The 15,467-nt window shown below is 37.6% G+C and overlaps 1 protein-coding gene across 1 annotated transcript in view; it reads right to left on the reverse strand.

The window, feature by feature from the left end:
* Positions 1 to 1,978: 1,978 nt before the first annotated feature.
* The window catches only part of LOC129248981 (uncharacterized), a 99,525-nt gene continuing 86,036 nt past the window's right edge, over positions 1,979 to 15,467 (reverse strand). The window contains exon 4 of the mRNA XM_054888583.1: positions 1,979 to 5,409. Coding sequence (XP_054744558.1) covers positions 3,842 to 5,409 — 1,568 coding nt within the window. The 3' untranslated portion in view covers positions 1,979 to 3,841. The remainder of the gene's footprint in view (positions 5,410 to 15,467) is intronic.

Here is a 15,467-nt window from a genome sequence, read left to right on the forward strand (position 1 = left end):
TAAAAGCTCAAAAAAAATACTTTTCCATTCTTAGATGGGTTAGTCCATGTACGATTTTTGGTATTGGCTGTGCCATATCGTCCCAAGTCAATGAATGAATTGTTTGTTTTTTTGTTGGGCCTCCCAACTCTTTAATCTGCCCCTCAAAAAGTATTTGAATGCCGTTATAATTGAATTTACCTAGTTTCACAAGCCGTTCCTTAAGATGGGCCAATTATTCTTCCAGGTTAAACACGCGACAATTAGTGTATGTATTAATCAAAATTCATTTACATAAAACTAAACTTTTAAATAAAAAATAATCTACTCTGATTGTATAGAAGCATCAACCAAAAGTTTGGTTCATTCCAGTAATACAAAATTTCGATAAGCTTCGGAAGAGCATCACTAGAACACTTCGCCCTCTTGCGACCTGGCGCGACCCATTTTGTCTTTTTGGACATTAACAAACCTAACGCTCTATTTAGCCCACGTTTTGTAGCACAACAAAAACTGTATTGCCTGCTAACTTTTTTATGAAAAGTTTTCATTTCTATGCTTTTGAGTAGTTTTTCTTTAGAATTTGCACTGAAGTAAAGGTAGATTTTTTCCAATATTTATTGCACGAACTGCGACATAGAGCTCCAAATCTTCGTAAGCACTTGCTCTTTTGAAAATCTGTGTGAACATTTCCCTGACATTCGGAGGTGGCATAAAATTCGAGCAAAACAGCCTAAAATCACACTACAATCAGCCAACGCCAAATGCGCCATAGAACATAACAAATGAAAATGAATTATAGAGACACAAAAGTCATTTCGAATAATAATCACACCACAGAATTTTTTTATTAAATTCATTACTTGTTTTCATTTATTGATATCTCGACTTTATATACGAATTTAATTACTTTACTATAAATCTACATTTAGTATATAATTTAATACATTCTAAGTAAATATGTATGGAGTTACATGTAAGAGTTTGAATTAAGTTTAAAAGTGTTGACCTGAAATTGATTCACGCATTAATACAACATCTAACGCAAAACACCCATTTGGAAGGTTGAGAAAAAGTGAAAAACAAAATATGTGTAAATTAAAGATACATCGGAAGTAATTGTCGAAGGATAATTACAATTTTTAATAATTTTGGTATTTTAATCAGGACTGTATAAAAAAAAATTGTAAAAGCAAAGGCTTGAAATTGCATAATTTTGGGATAAAAAATACAAAAAAAATAACAAATTGTTGCAGCTCTACGCCGCTATTCAGAAATACAATCGAAACTTTATAACTCGAACCAAAAAGTTATTCGAGTTATTAAAAGAAGGAAAAGGATATTGACTTCTTGCAAACAACTCAAATACTTTCTCAATTGAGAAACGGTTTGATTTACAGAGTTTCAACTGATGCACGCAAATTTTGAAGAGGAGTACGTATGAAGACAAAAATCTGGCAGAAAATATGTGTGGCACGGTAGAATACGGGACGGTGAACTAATTCGTGCAGAACATGTTCAGTCATAGAACTCAAATCAGAAATTTAAAAACAGAATTATAGTATGAACAGCCACGTGGTTGCATTTTAATGGCGTGGAAAATGAATAATTTTACCCAGCTAGACGTTTTATTTTGAATTTGTCAATCAATTTTTGAATTTCACATGGGAGGATATTTTTGGGGCGAACCGTTCAATTTAAAATCGTTTTACTATTGCTAACATTTTGCCCTAAAATAAATGGCATTTTGTGCGCATAAGCAGAAAATTCCAAAAATTCTTTAAATGTAAGAAATGAATAACTCAAGCGAATTAAATAAATACAAAATTCCATCTTGATCAAAAAGTTCTCGGAACAATCGCCAGGTGAGGCTGATTTGATTCTGTATTTGTTCTGGTTTTTTTTTGTTAGGTTGCCAAATCTGTGATTAACATTCCTACCAAAATTTGATAGCCATTTCGATTTTTTTGCAATTTTGAAAATGGATTTAAACAAATTTGTATTAGATTTTGCGTTAAAAATGGGTTCAATGGTACAAAATCTTTAGAAATTACAAGTTGGAAAACTGTTTCGGAAATGATACTCCAAAGAAGGCAATCGTTTACGAGTGGTATGAATGTTTCAGAAGAGATCGAGAGCATGGGCAGTGACGAACGTAGTGGCAGGGCATCCACATCGAAAGCAGATGAAAGCAATAATAAAATGAAAGAAAAGTTGAATAATAACCGCACATTAACCATTAAAGATCTGCAATAGGACATAAACATTACTTATGGATCCGTTCAGGACAATGTAATTAATTATTTGTGGTTGCAATTATTTGAATTTTATGCAAAAAAGGGAGCAAAAGACATGATTTGCAAGGCTGAATTCAACCCAACATTTATCAAGCGCATCATTACGGGGACACGACGTGGGTTTATGAGTACAACACGCAACCAAGACACGAGTGAGTGGACAGCTCCGAATGAACCAAGACTAAAAAACCACGTCGACCACGATTAGGAATTATAAAAGGCGTTGCATACCACGAATTTTTGGCAGAAGGTCAGACAGTTAACGTCAAGCAATTCAGCTATTCGTCCAAAAAATAAAGGGTTTTTGTGGGAAAACAGTTCGTGGATGTGGCATTGTGATAACGCATCGTCGCAAAGTAGCATCATTATCCCAGAATTTTTGACAAAGAACGCATTGAATACCATCCAACAGTCATCGAATTCATCTGTTGTGGCTCCCTGTGATTTTTTCTGTTTTCAAACACCACTACGAGGAACGTAACTAGACACCTTAAAAGCCGAAAAGAAGTATTGAAAAAGTCAGAGACGGCTCTGATGGCCATACCGAAAATAGAGTTCCAGAAGTTCCAGAAATGTTTCGAGCGCGGGATCACGCGCTGACATAAGTGCGTTGCTGCTGATGGGGAGTACTTCGAAGGCGATAATATCACTTTTGAGGCATAAACTTGCATGTGACATTTTCTGAAATTATTCCGGGAACTTTTTCATCAAGGTGGAGTGCATGTGTTAGAGGGGTTTATTGTAGCTGCAATGCACATGAATAAATACATACATACATCTATACTAGCCCATTCGTATGTATGAAACGTAATTGTACATAAATATAGGAACCTTGAATGCGTAATTTTCGTTACACGTAAACTTAAAACATTTTCAATTCGTCCACATATTCGGCTAATTCATTCTAAAATGAAATGAGAAAAAAACTATTACCAACTACTTACAGCAAGTATTTATTGCTATTTATATCTATCTGTGTGTGCATGTATGTATGTATGTGTGTGCATTGTTTTTGGATACAGCTGCACATATGGGCACACACATACGTGCACATGTTTATATGTATGTATGTTATCTATATATTGTATAAACATTTAAAATACACATTTGGAATTTTTTATTGTTTAAATAATTAATTATAATTAAATTATGGCTCTGTATGTTGTCTGTGTTGATATGGTCATGAGATAGTGTTTTTGTTTTCGTTTTTTGTTGTTTGTAAATTATTTAAATGCTACAAGTACCTACTCATACAATACCTAATTCCAACTATAAAATATACTATATATGTATGTACATATGTGTGTGTGTGTAGCTTAAGTACGTCTTTTTAAGTATGTTCAGATCAGCTTCGTGCAGTGCGAATACGTTTCGAACGTGGACATTTTTTTGCAAGTCGGCTCCTCGCAAAAGTGCCAGATCCTTGACAGGTCGCGTCGACTTTCGTGGAACGTTTGTGCACGGCCGGCGTACTCTAGCGGCGCCTGGTATAGCAGACACGGCAGATTGGCTGCTTGCATATCTCGATACAACATTTTTCGCGTCATATCTCTGTAGCCACAGGATCATTCTTGCTTGCTGCCGCAATGCGGCGATAGGGAGCTCATCGAACTGCCGCACATCGAGGAGGCTTCATGGCTATTCGACATGCTGAGTGCTTGTGCTGGGAAACCAAATATGTGGCTGCTGAGTGGTGTGCCCGTGGGGCTGTCCAGGTCGAGGGCGGGATTGATGCGTTTTTCCTTTTGTCGCCGATTGCAAAACCAAACGCGCACCACTTCTTTGTCCATATTCAGCTTCTCTGCCAAATTGTTTATATCCTCTGAAGTGGGTTTGCAGTTGACCATGAATGCCTTTTCGAGCGTGCTGCGCACGTTGGTCTCTATCGAGGTGCGCTTCTTTCGACGACGACCGATTATATTTTCCGGTGTGCTGAGTGTTGTCGTCATGGAGTTGAGTGAGAAAACTCCGCCCGTCTTTGAGATCGTATTGTCAGCGTCCTCCAACCATTTTTGCAGCAGTGGCTTTAATTTGCACATATTTTTGAAGCTGAGATTGAGTGCTTCAAATCGTGAGATGGTGGTTTGTGAGAAATCATTGCCATACAATTTCCCCATTGCCAGACCGACATCGCCTTGTGTGAATCCTAGTTTTATGCGACGTTGCTTAAAGGTTTTGGCAAACTGCTCCAGTTCTTCCAAATCTGTAGTCTCTTCCGGCGATTGATCGAGAGTGCGCGCTGCTGCAGGCATTGCATTCGCACCCACCGATTTGCAATTCTGCGGCGTGCTGCTGAAACTCATTGCGGCGCCAGGTAACGCATTGGGGAATATGGAAGACATACCGGGTGTGTTTGGCGTTAAGATGGCACTGCTCATTTGTAGTCCCACAGCCGAGTTAGGTGGTGTTGTTTGTTGTGTTGAGTTTGCGGCACCGCTTTCTTGTTCATCGTGTGTCAGGTTGTAAGATTTTGAGTGATGCCGACTAACTGGACTCAGCGAAGGACTACGTAATGGCGATGAAGCCAACGGCGTGGAGAAGCACTTGGAATCTCTCGCAGGCAAGCTCTGAGGTTTGAGTTGTCCCGTCGTTTGGTGCTCATCGCCATCGAAACGCTGCTGCAGTTCTTGTTGCAATTGTTGATGCTGCTTCAGTTGTTGCAGTGCTTGAAATTGGGCCATCGCTTGCAGTGAGTTTTGCAGTAGAAAATGTGTCGCCGTAGGACTTTGAAAGTTATCAGGTGTTACTTGCCGCATCATTTCCACGTAACTTTGTAGCTGTAACTGGAAAGCTTGTTGCATCTCATTGGTGCCGAGGTTTGATGAAGCTATGCCCAGATGATTTTGAAGCAGTAGCGGTGCCAGCGGGCTCTGGAGTGCAGCAAAAATGTTGGAGGCACTCTCTGACAACTGCTGACGCGGGTCTTCGGAGCTCCTCGCGTTACTGATATCTGGAGTTACCGAACGACGTGGTGAGCGCGCTGGCTTCTTTGGTGATTGACGTGCTAGGTTGAGTACTTCATCGACCTCTGCGTCCACTTCAAGGCGACGCTTTTTATTCAAGCTCTTCGTTGGTGGCACACATCGCTTCAATTGCTCCCCATACTCTGCATCTTCGCGGCCTTCAGTGTCCCCTGCAAAGAAAGAGCGGATGAATGAAAGTTACAAGAAGTCAGTTATGTGAAGAAATAAATATTTTGGTTTTCAATTTTCCGACTCAATGAAGCTACTGTTACTCATTTCTTTCAACAAATGCTCAACTGAACTCAACCCCTTCACCAGCCAAAACCACAATGCAAACGGGCACAGCCTCAAATACACTTTTACACACATACTTGTGCCTTATCTGTGAACTTCAAGTGGAGCATAATTCAATTTGACCATAGCACAAATTGAATATTGGAAAGATGTTTAACACTGGCTCAATGGACCAACGCAAAAAGGTTCGTGTCTTTCATCAATTTTCAATAATTTTTCGAGGAGGCAAATTTTATTCAAACTTTCGAATGAGTGCTTGCCATCTATTGCCTGCCTGCATGCCGCACTCGTGGCGCTTGCTTGCCCTGCCACACAGCCCACTGGTTCTTGAATGGTTTGTGTAGTGGGATTTTTGATAACTGTGAACGCTTTTCAGGGGTCGTTTTTTATATTTTCATACTCATGTGGACATGCAGCACCAAACATAGCAGACACCAAATGGGAAAAAAGAATAGAAAATAATTTATTCCTTGTGTGGGTTGACTTATGCTGGCTAATTTTAAGGCATTTAGAAAATTCGCTCATGTATAATAATTGGCAATTTATGTGTGGGTATGATGGCTTCGGCTATCGGTATTTGTGGCTGCACATTCGCTGGTTGTATTTTGGTTGGTGGCCGGTTGATCTGTTCGCAAGCTTTGGCGATTTGATGCGGTAGAATTTCAATTTTCAACAAGTTTCCATTTACTACCAGTGAGTTGTGTGAGTGTCTGTTGCTGTTCGTAGTTTGTGTGTACGTGAAGCAAATTAAATTATTTTTAAATACCTATATACCCGGTTACACACATATTTACAATGTTATGGTAACCAAAAATATTTCTGCAAGGGAGCTCTGAGCCTTGTTATGCTTAAACTCCCTGGTCTTATTGATCATGTACTTACTGTATAGTTTACATGACTTTCATGTGTAAATTCCATGATATTGCATTAGAAAAATTACTTTTTAATTTCCTTAACAATAATCTTTTCGGTAAGGCTGAGGTAGCAGAGGAAGGGGAAGGCCTCTCCTGCGTTGGAAAAATCAGGCGGGGAAGGATTTGCCTTCATTTGGAGTGCCCAACTGACGCCGGTTAGCACGAGAAAGAAACCAATGGCGCACTTTGTTAAACTCGGTATCTTAAATATTTTTAATTACTTTCTATTTAATTTTGCAAGAAGTCCGATATTTTCCGAATTTAACGAGTCTACCCGCATTGAACAATAACAGGTGTTATTGGTGAATGAATTGCGCTATCGAGAGACGATTAACGATTTTTATGGCCGAAATTGGATGGTATTGATCTGGATAACGTTTATTTTCAACAAGACAGCGCTACGTGCCACACAAGCAACGAAACTATTGATCTCTCGAAGAGGTGATCACAATTGGCTACCGAGATCTTGTGATTTAACACCTTGCGACATTTTTTTTTTGCGGCCACGTGAAAGAAAAGGTATACGCCAACATCCCAGGGTCGATTCAAGGCTATCGAGGAAAAGGGCAGCCACTTTGCAATTCCGTTATGGAAAATTTCATGAAAAGGATATTGTCCTGTAAGCGTGGTCGTGGTGGTCATTTGCCTGATGTTATTTTCCACTATTAACAGCATACTTTTCTCGTTTTATAATGAAATACACATCCGATCATTTATATTAAAAAATATATTAGAATTTTTCTTTGAATATCAAAATAACACCTCTTATTGGAAAACCCTATAGTAAAGATATTAGCTTGGTTAGTTGTCATAAAATGATAAAAATATTGTGTTTTAGTGCTTTGTTTTGAATTTCAGAAATGATGATAGAGTAAAGTTATGAAATTATTAAAAATAGTTATATTTTATAGGAAAATGTCTCAAAATTGTGTAAATAATCCCAAAAATTTCTGTTACATTTGTGGCGGGGTGTTATTTAGTAAACAAAGGAGCTCTTTTTCGCATATAATAAAAAAACCTATCCTTACTACTTCAAGGAGGACATCAAGATAAAAGCTGGCTTCCTCATTTCTGCTTTAATCTTGTGCTACAGGTTTGGGAAATTGGGTAAATGGCAAAAAGCATCATTTCGTCCCGCAGGTCCAATGCAGTGGAGAGAATAAAAAAATCATGTAATTGATTATCGTTTCTGCCTGACAACACATATATTCAAAAAAGCCAATACCATCGACTTCGCGTTCTCTGTCACACTGCAATCTTCACCCGACTCCGAAACATCCCAATATTGACGACAACGAAGATAAAATCATAATTATTGATGCCGAAGTAATTTCTTCAAAGTGAGAATACGAAGTGCTTAGTACAGCATCGCAGCCGCATAGGATAACGCGAGCTGAGCTAAATGATCTCGTAAGGGACTTAGACTTGCCAAAGTATAAAGCAGAACTCAGAAAAAATGATGTGAATAAAACAATTTTACGCACCAGACAACAGGAGTTGACACGATATATTGAAATGGTTGAACGTTTAGTTTTCTGCAAAGTCATTACCTGTAAACAGAACGAACGGAGACTTTTCATAGATTACTCTACGTTAAGCTTAAAAGTCGTTTTTTTTAAATAACAGGAATTCTATATTTTGCCTTCGTAGAAATACGGAATTCTGCTGCTACAGATTAAGTATGACGAGCCCCAATGGCAAATGTGTGGAGATTTGAAAGTCGTATCTCTTCTGCTAGGTTTGTAATTAGGCTGTTAGAAATTTTGTTGCTTTATTTGCGAATGGGATAGCCGTGATAGAAAAGAGCATTACAAAATAAAGGTTTTGCCTAATCGTCAATCATTTCACCCCGATCAAAGAAATGTCAAGTATGACACTTTAGTTGTTCCAAAGAAAGTCCGTTGCATATAAAACTGGGGCTAATGGAAAATTTCATTAAAGCAATCTTCGTGCATTTCGCTGATTCTCGATATATTCGCCAGCAATTTTCAAGGTTAAGTGAAGCTAAGATTAAGCAAACTGTATTCGTCGATTCTCAATTAAGAAATTTCTTTAAAGATGATAACTTTGGCTCTCTTTTAGAAGGTAAAGAAAAAAAGTCTAGGAAAATTTTCGCCTGTCGCAAAAAACTGGGAAATGAGAGGAGTAGGAATGGTATTTATGCTGACTTATCGAAAATATGTTACCATTATGTCATGATCTGGGCAGCAACTTGTCCTTGAAAATTCACTTTTTGTAATGGTACATATGTCTGCTTGACAAAGGTCAAAGATTACGTAAGAAAAGTTATCGTCTAGGAATTATTCAATACTTCAAGACGTTAATTTTTAATGGCTCCTTATTTAAAATATGGGGCGTTCTCATCTTCTTCAAATCTATTCAAGAAAAAATACAATCAGGGCACAACAACAAAAGCTCTTTTCTACGTATCGTTTACATAATTTAGTATAAGCCAAACTCAAAATGAAGTTAGTTTGTTCAACAGAAAGTTGCAATAAAGGACGTCATACAAATCGGTAACTAAAATAAATACTTCAGCGACAAATGTATGTGCCTATAAATCGCTCGGCTGTTGTAGATCGTTTCATACATTTATATAGAAGTATATACTCGCACGTATGTAAATATTTCTGCCTTTTCTGCTTTGTGTGTAGTGTCGCAACTGCAGTTCCAACCCAGGACATCTGCATTTTGCGTTCATTTGCGAGTTGCACTCAGTGTCTGCGAAGTACCAAAAATGACACCTGGAGCGTGGATCGGCTAGAACACCACTCCGAATGCACCGTGCAATGGTTATCATTTCATGCTGAGTTTGATTATTTCTGCCATACAGAAATTCTAGAGACTTTGATTTCCTTTTGTTGTCTTTAAAATCGAAGCAAAGTCACAGTTTCCGCTGCGTGAGGTGTACGAAACAAAGTTGATTATATAGGGTGATTCAAGGGTAATGCCGATCTTTGATAGCAGTAATTTGTGATAAGTTAATTTTTTTTTCAGACAACTGGTACTACAAACTTACTTAGTCATACTTAGCAAACTTAGTCATGAAACGATACTCGGTTGAACAACGCTTAAAGGAGAGCTACGCACCCATGAGTCACTGTTTGGTGTGGCTTTTGAGCTGGCGAAGTCATCGGTCCGTATTTCTTCGAAATATATATACCATTTATACCAGTAACGGTATATACCATGAACGTGGAACGTCATCGGGACATGATAACAAATTTCGTATGCCCTGAATTAGGTGAAATGGACTTGGCAATATGTGGTTCCAACAGGACGGTGCGACTAGCATAAAATAATGGCCTTAGGCTCCCAGGGTGCATTATCTCATTACTCTTATTTGGAGCATAGAGCGTCACGAAAGGTTGAGATCAAATGTCCGCCGAAATCTTGCGATTTGATACACGTCTCTCTCTGCAGCCTCTTCCTTTGAAGCTACATGAGAAGTGTGGCCTATGCCAATAAGCCAGAGACGATTTCTGAAGAATGAAATCATGTGCGTTATAAGTGATATACAACTCGAACTACTGGTGGGCATTTAATGGATTTGTGTGTCATACATAAGGACCTGGACTACACCGATGGCATCTGCCTTCTCTCTCACAAACTCACTGACATGCAAGCGAGGGTGGACAGACTAGTCTCGCTGGCACGCACTGTCGGACTGGAGGTCAACATCTCAACATCAGACCAAAGCTATGCGAGTGAACCACAATAAAGTAAGACATTTAATAGTTGACGGATGTCCAGGGGAATTTGTGAAAAAACTTCTGCTACCTCGGCTACACTATCAGGGCAGGGGCAGAGCAAATGAAGATGTAAATTGCAGGCTAAAAAAAAAGCAAAGGTAACACTCGGGCGAATTGGCGAGTTCGCAAATCTCTAGGCGTTCTAAACAGCGAATATTCAGCTTAAGTGTGAAGTGAGTACTTTCGTACGGAAGTGAAAAATGGCTGGTCTCTAACACCTTCACACAGAGGCGCTCGGCATAAGAATATTTGGAGAAGGTCGATGTTGCGCGAGTTTGCAGATGCCGACACCACATGAGATGGCGCAAAAACAACAGCCCAGAACGGGGAATTGAACTGCTCCTCTCTTTCAGAAATTATTAACTTTTCGGTCCCCACCAGATCTTTACGTAACAAATATCCATTCCATTTGAATAGGTTTAGAACAAATTATGCCTGCGATGCTCCTATTGTTCGCTCTCTTCATGAAACCAATGAAATATGCAATTCTATTGAATTTTACTTTTTTATCTAAACAATGTTTTTCTTCCAAATTAAACCGTTGTTATTGTAATTTGACTTTCTGTCAGTAAGAACTATGTATTCAGTAAGAACAATTCTCTATTGATTTGACAAAAAATAAATAAATAAAATACCAAATAATATCATGCGATTTGCGCGTTTTGGTTATTGGCGGTTCAAGCTTTACTGGTTTTTTTCGTTTGTTTATTGGGGTCAATATTTTCAAAGTTTTTCCAAGCGGACGACGTTTTGTAATTTTGATTGTCACAGTAAAGTAGAAAACAAAGAATGAGTTCACCTTCTTTCGTTTTGAACTGACAGCCGCATGAAAAAAAAAACAAATCAGCTCTTTTACCGATACCACCCAAGGATGATAGAATACAAGTTTGTGCCTTCCAAACTCGCTGTGTCTTCAGGCTCCATGGATTAACAAACAAAATGGAGAGAATTACTTATTTGTGACGAGTAGGTGAAAGCAATATAAACTACAAAACACAAGAAATTACACACACACACACACAGTCTTGCCACAAAAAACTGAATTTGGAGGTATTAATTTGCACTTTCACAATTTAACATGCGGCTCTTCGTTTTCATTAGTTTGTTTAGTTTAAATCTCACAAATCACAATATTACCAACCATAGCCTCAGTATCGTCTTGAATGAAAAAAAAACGTCCACCTGCTGCATAAACAAATAGAACTAAACGAAATGGAGCGACTGTAAGTAAATGTTTCGGGTGTTTTTTTTGCAGGTCGAACACAAAAGAATGCGCCAATTATTTGATCACTTTTTGTGCAGTTAGATATGGTTACCGTTATCAATACGCTACATCAAACAAAAACAAAAAGAAGGTGTGAATATTTTTACTTTTTATTTGACGAAAGTTTATTGTGTTAATATAGAAATATAACAAAAATTTATTGTGTAAGAACGGTATACGTCTGATCGAGGCCCTATGCTCCCGAGCGAAGTGAGCAAGGAAAAAAAATTACAAAATAAATTTTGCGCACTTCGAACTTCTTGAATCCCCCTGTATTGAAAATAATGAACTGATTTTTGGTTAAAGCGAAATGTTGATGCAGTCAATAAGATTTTGTGTTTGTATGAGAAAAAATGAAAATGAAATGCTGTACCAAAACAACTTTGTCTTTTACAATTGCGAAACAGAAATAAAAAAACGAAATACTTCTTTAACTTTCATTTTGTCAATAACTACAAAGGTAGCAATATTCGCATGAGTTGCACCCCTTTTCCACAGCTACTACTCTCCCCGTAACGCCTTCAAAGGCACAAAGATTGAAAATGATTTCGCAGACTTAATGCACCCAGTGTGGACGTAAGTGACTGCAATTGAAACCCCCCGAGGACATTTCGCACTCGATGCGACAAAACCCAAACGAAGATGTTAATGAAATGTCCTAATTTAAAGCAATGCGTTTTGAAAGCAGGACGGCAATACAAAGGCATGAGCATTATTTACACATGCGAATGTGTGTATGTATACGAAACCCCCTTCTACAACCTTTCGTCTGAAGTGGTAATGGGTGAGAAGGGATGATTTTTTGTAGCGCCTGCACACAGACCAATCAAATGTGTACCCCTCATTTTAAATTTGAAACAATCGTTGGTGCAATCATAGAATTAGTTTTTAGCAGCAAATCCATGCGAAGCCACATTTTAGTTTTTAAGGGGTAGTTTGCATCAGAAGCTTCCGAACTAAAAAAATACGTTTTACAAAAAATGAAAATAAAATTATCTGTGTTGCTATACTAAAAATGAAACAATACCAAATCAGGACACTGATAAACCTAATGTGACCCGAGAGATACTTTTTTTTTGATAATTGACCACAAAGTCTATGAACGGATGTGATGGAAAAATGGTTGTGGGTTCGTGTAGATGTAACTTTATAGTCAATAATCGGCCATAAATTAAAAATGTATCAAAACTTAGTTGCTAATTTTTAAGTATTGTTCAGCGACCTTTTACGCATTTTATACATACAGCTGTACATATACCTCCATATACGTATTGCAGATATACGAAAACTTGTATTTGTTATTTGCTACGAGAAATTCATCCACGCTGTGTCCGAAAAAAAAAAACAAAAAGCGAAAAAACACAAAGGCGCGTAGTTCGACCCGCGCTTTAAAAGGATTTCATTTGTCTTTTAATTTAATCTTTTGCCTGTGTGTGTCTGTCTAGAAAAACTCCGCGGTTTGGTTTTAGTTGACATCAATCATAACTTGTTAATTACTGCAGTTGCCGTTAACCCTATTTGCTAACCCTAATTTCTAAAATACGCTTAAAAATCACACAACCAAAACAGAATACAAATAAAAACAAAACCAAAGCCAAATCATAAAGGCGCGTATTTGCCGGCGACCGCATGAATACAAATACCTTAAAATAATTTACTAGATCAGCTTAAAAATGCACTCAAACAGTCACACATACATACACACAGTTTTGTTCATTCGTATGTGTTGGGTATGAAATCAATTATTTGCGCGATTAATCAATCATACCGGAAGTTATAGAGATTTTTGTTAAAAAACGCATGTCACGATTTTACATCAAAGTCCTTCCCTCCTGACATGACACACACAAAACCATTTAACCATTTAACATTGCATTTGTACATACATATGCACGTTTAAGGATTTGAGAATAAAAAAATGAGGAAATTCATTTTGTTTTTTTGTAAAATTATGAATACGTTTGGAAATTTGAGTAACGCTTCATGTAGAATATGACGCAGTGACAAAGCATTTCTGCTATCGAGCAGCTGCCGATGAATAGACGATTGTTGCTGTGGCGAGCATTGATCAAGGCTATGCATATCGATTTGTTATGATTCCTTTTAATTGCTCCATGGAATTGAATGCTAGCAATGTTCCAATTTTACCTACATTTGCGCTAATCACTATTCACTCATACTCCTACAATTTTTTCTCACATACATATGTATGTAAATAATTGAAACCCATCGTAAGCCTCTGGCTTATAAATACAGGCCATGGAATATATATATGTTTGAAAGAAGGTATAATTTAGATTAAGAAAAAGTGCATTCAAACCTTATATAGTTTATTATTTTTTAGTATTATTTTCTACAATCAGCTGAACACAGAAAGTGGCCGTTATTATTTTCTACGGCTGGTGTAAACCAACACCGAATTTGCGCTCCTTTACAGGGCAGCTTTGGTCGACACCGCAAGGTCCTATGTATTTCTTGCCTTGCCCCGTCCATCGCAGTGATGTCTGCCTTTACTCTTATTAGGACATCAACCAGTCGGGCAGAGGCACCTTCCTCATTAAGGAACCGGACATTCCAGGTGCATGCCTTCAAATTATAGTCCTTAGTTCGTTTGCAGGGGTCGTCATCAGTATAAGAAGTTCTCATCCGAGGCTTTGTTCGTGTTTTCATTGAGGGGATTTTTACGTGGACTTCTGTTTCAAACTCACTTTTTCCAAAATAACTGACATCATTCGTATTTGTTATAACACCGGCGATGATGTACTTCAATCTGTTGAAGGAATTAAAGATCTCTAGGGGTTGTTTTTGATGCACGTTTTACATTTCCTCATCATATAGACTTTATTCCATCTAAAGCGTACTCCATTCTTGGCTTTATAAGAAGGAATAGCTCTAGCTTTCAAGTCACGTATATTCTTAAATGAGTTACTATTTACAGCATTTGTTCGTTCTACATTGGAATGTGGCGTGTGTTGTTGGCGTTGGTTTTGGCGCTAAAATGTTATATTTTATTTGTAATTTGGACTTTTGACTTTATAATCTAAGATTTTTTGTGTGCGGATTTGCTCCAAATCAGGTCAAGTGTAGAAAAAAGTGTGCAAAATAATAACTTTTTCATAAAACTGTTTGAGATCTAAAAATAGTTTTTTGAAGTGAAAACTTCTTTAGAATCGTTGGGAGTGATTTGAGAAAAAGTGAAACGAAAAAGCGACACCAAAAAGAAGAAGAAAAAAGATATACGTATATATATGTATGTATGTATAGAAAATGCTTCATTACCAGGCACACAGAAGGATGGCATAAGCAAATTTAAATTTGTGAATTTATATATGTATGTAATATATATATGCGGATATATGTATATATGTTGTGTGTATGTACATATGTGCCTCGCCACAGCAAAACATACGGTAAAATTTCTCAAGAAATCCAGCGCGCATTCATAGCCACAGCGCAAATTCATAGGCACAGCATTGCATGTACAGTAGGGCGGGTCGATTTAAAAACCGCTCATTGCTCTATGAAAATCGTATTCTAGGGATCAAAATAAGAAACTTTGCCGAAGGAACCATACCTCTAAAACGAATTCTGATGTCCCCCAATTTCAAAATATCACCATTTTTGGCCTTTACATGAAAAAATCAGCTAAATGGTTATGTTTTTTCTTTATTTTTATTTATTTATAATATTATCTATTTTTTCTCTTAAGAAATTTATTTAGTCAGAACATATGTAAATGAATGAATGTGAGTTATAGAAAAGAAACTAAAAAGTTCGACCCATATTGGGGGACATCAGAAATCGTTTTAGAGGTATGGTTCCTTCGGCAAAATTTCTTATTCTGATCCCTAGAATATGATTTTCACAGAGCAATGGGCGATTTTTTTGCCTTCCCACAAATCGACCCGGCTTAATGTACAGTAACCTTGAACAGGCAGCTGCGGTTGTCGAGCATTTAGAAACATATGTATATCTACATACATATATGGGTGCAAACATATTTA

Source organism: Anastrepha obliqua, chromosome 5 (assembly GCF_027943255.1).
Source record: "Anastrepha obliqua isolate idAnaObli1 chromosome 5, idAnaObli1_1.0, whole genome shotgun sequence".
In the NCBI taxonomy this organism is placed as follows: domain Eukaryota; kingdom Metazoa; phylum Arthropoda; class Insecta; order Diptera; family Tephritidae; genus Anastrepha; species Anastrepha obliqua.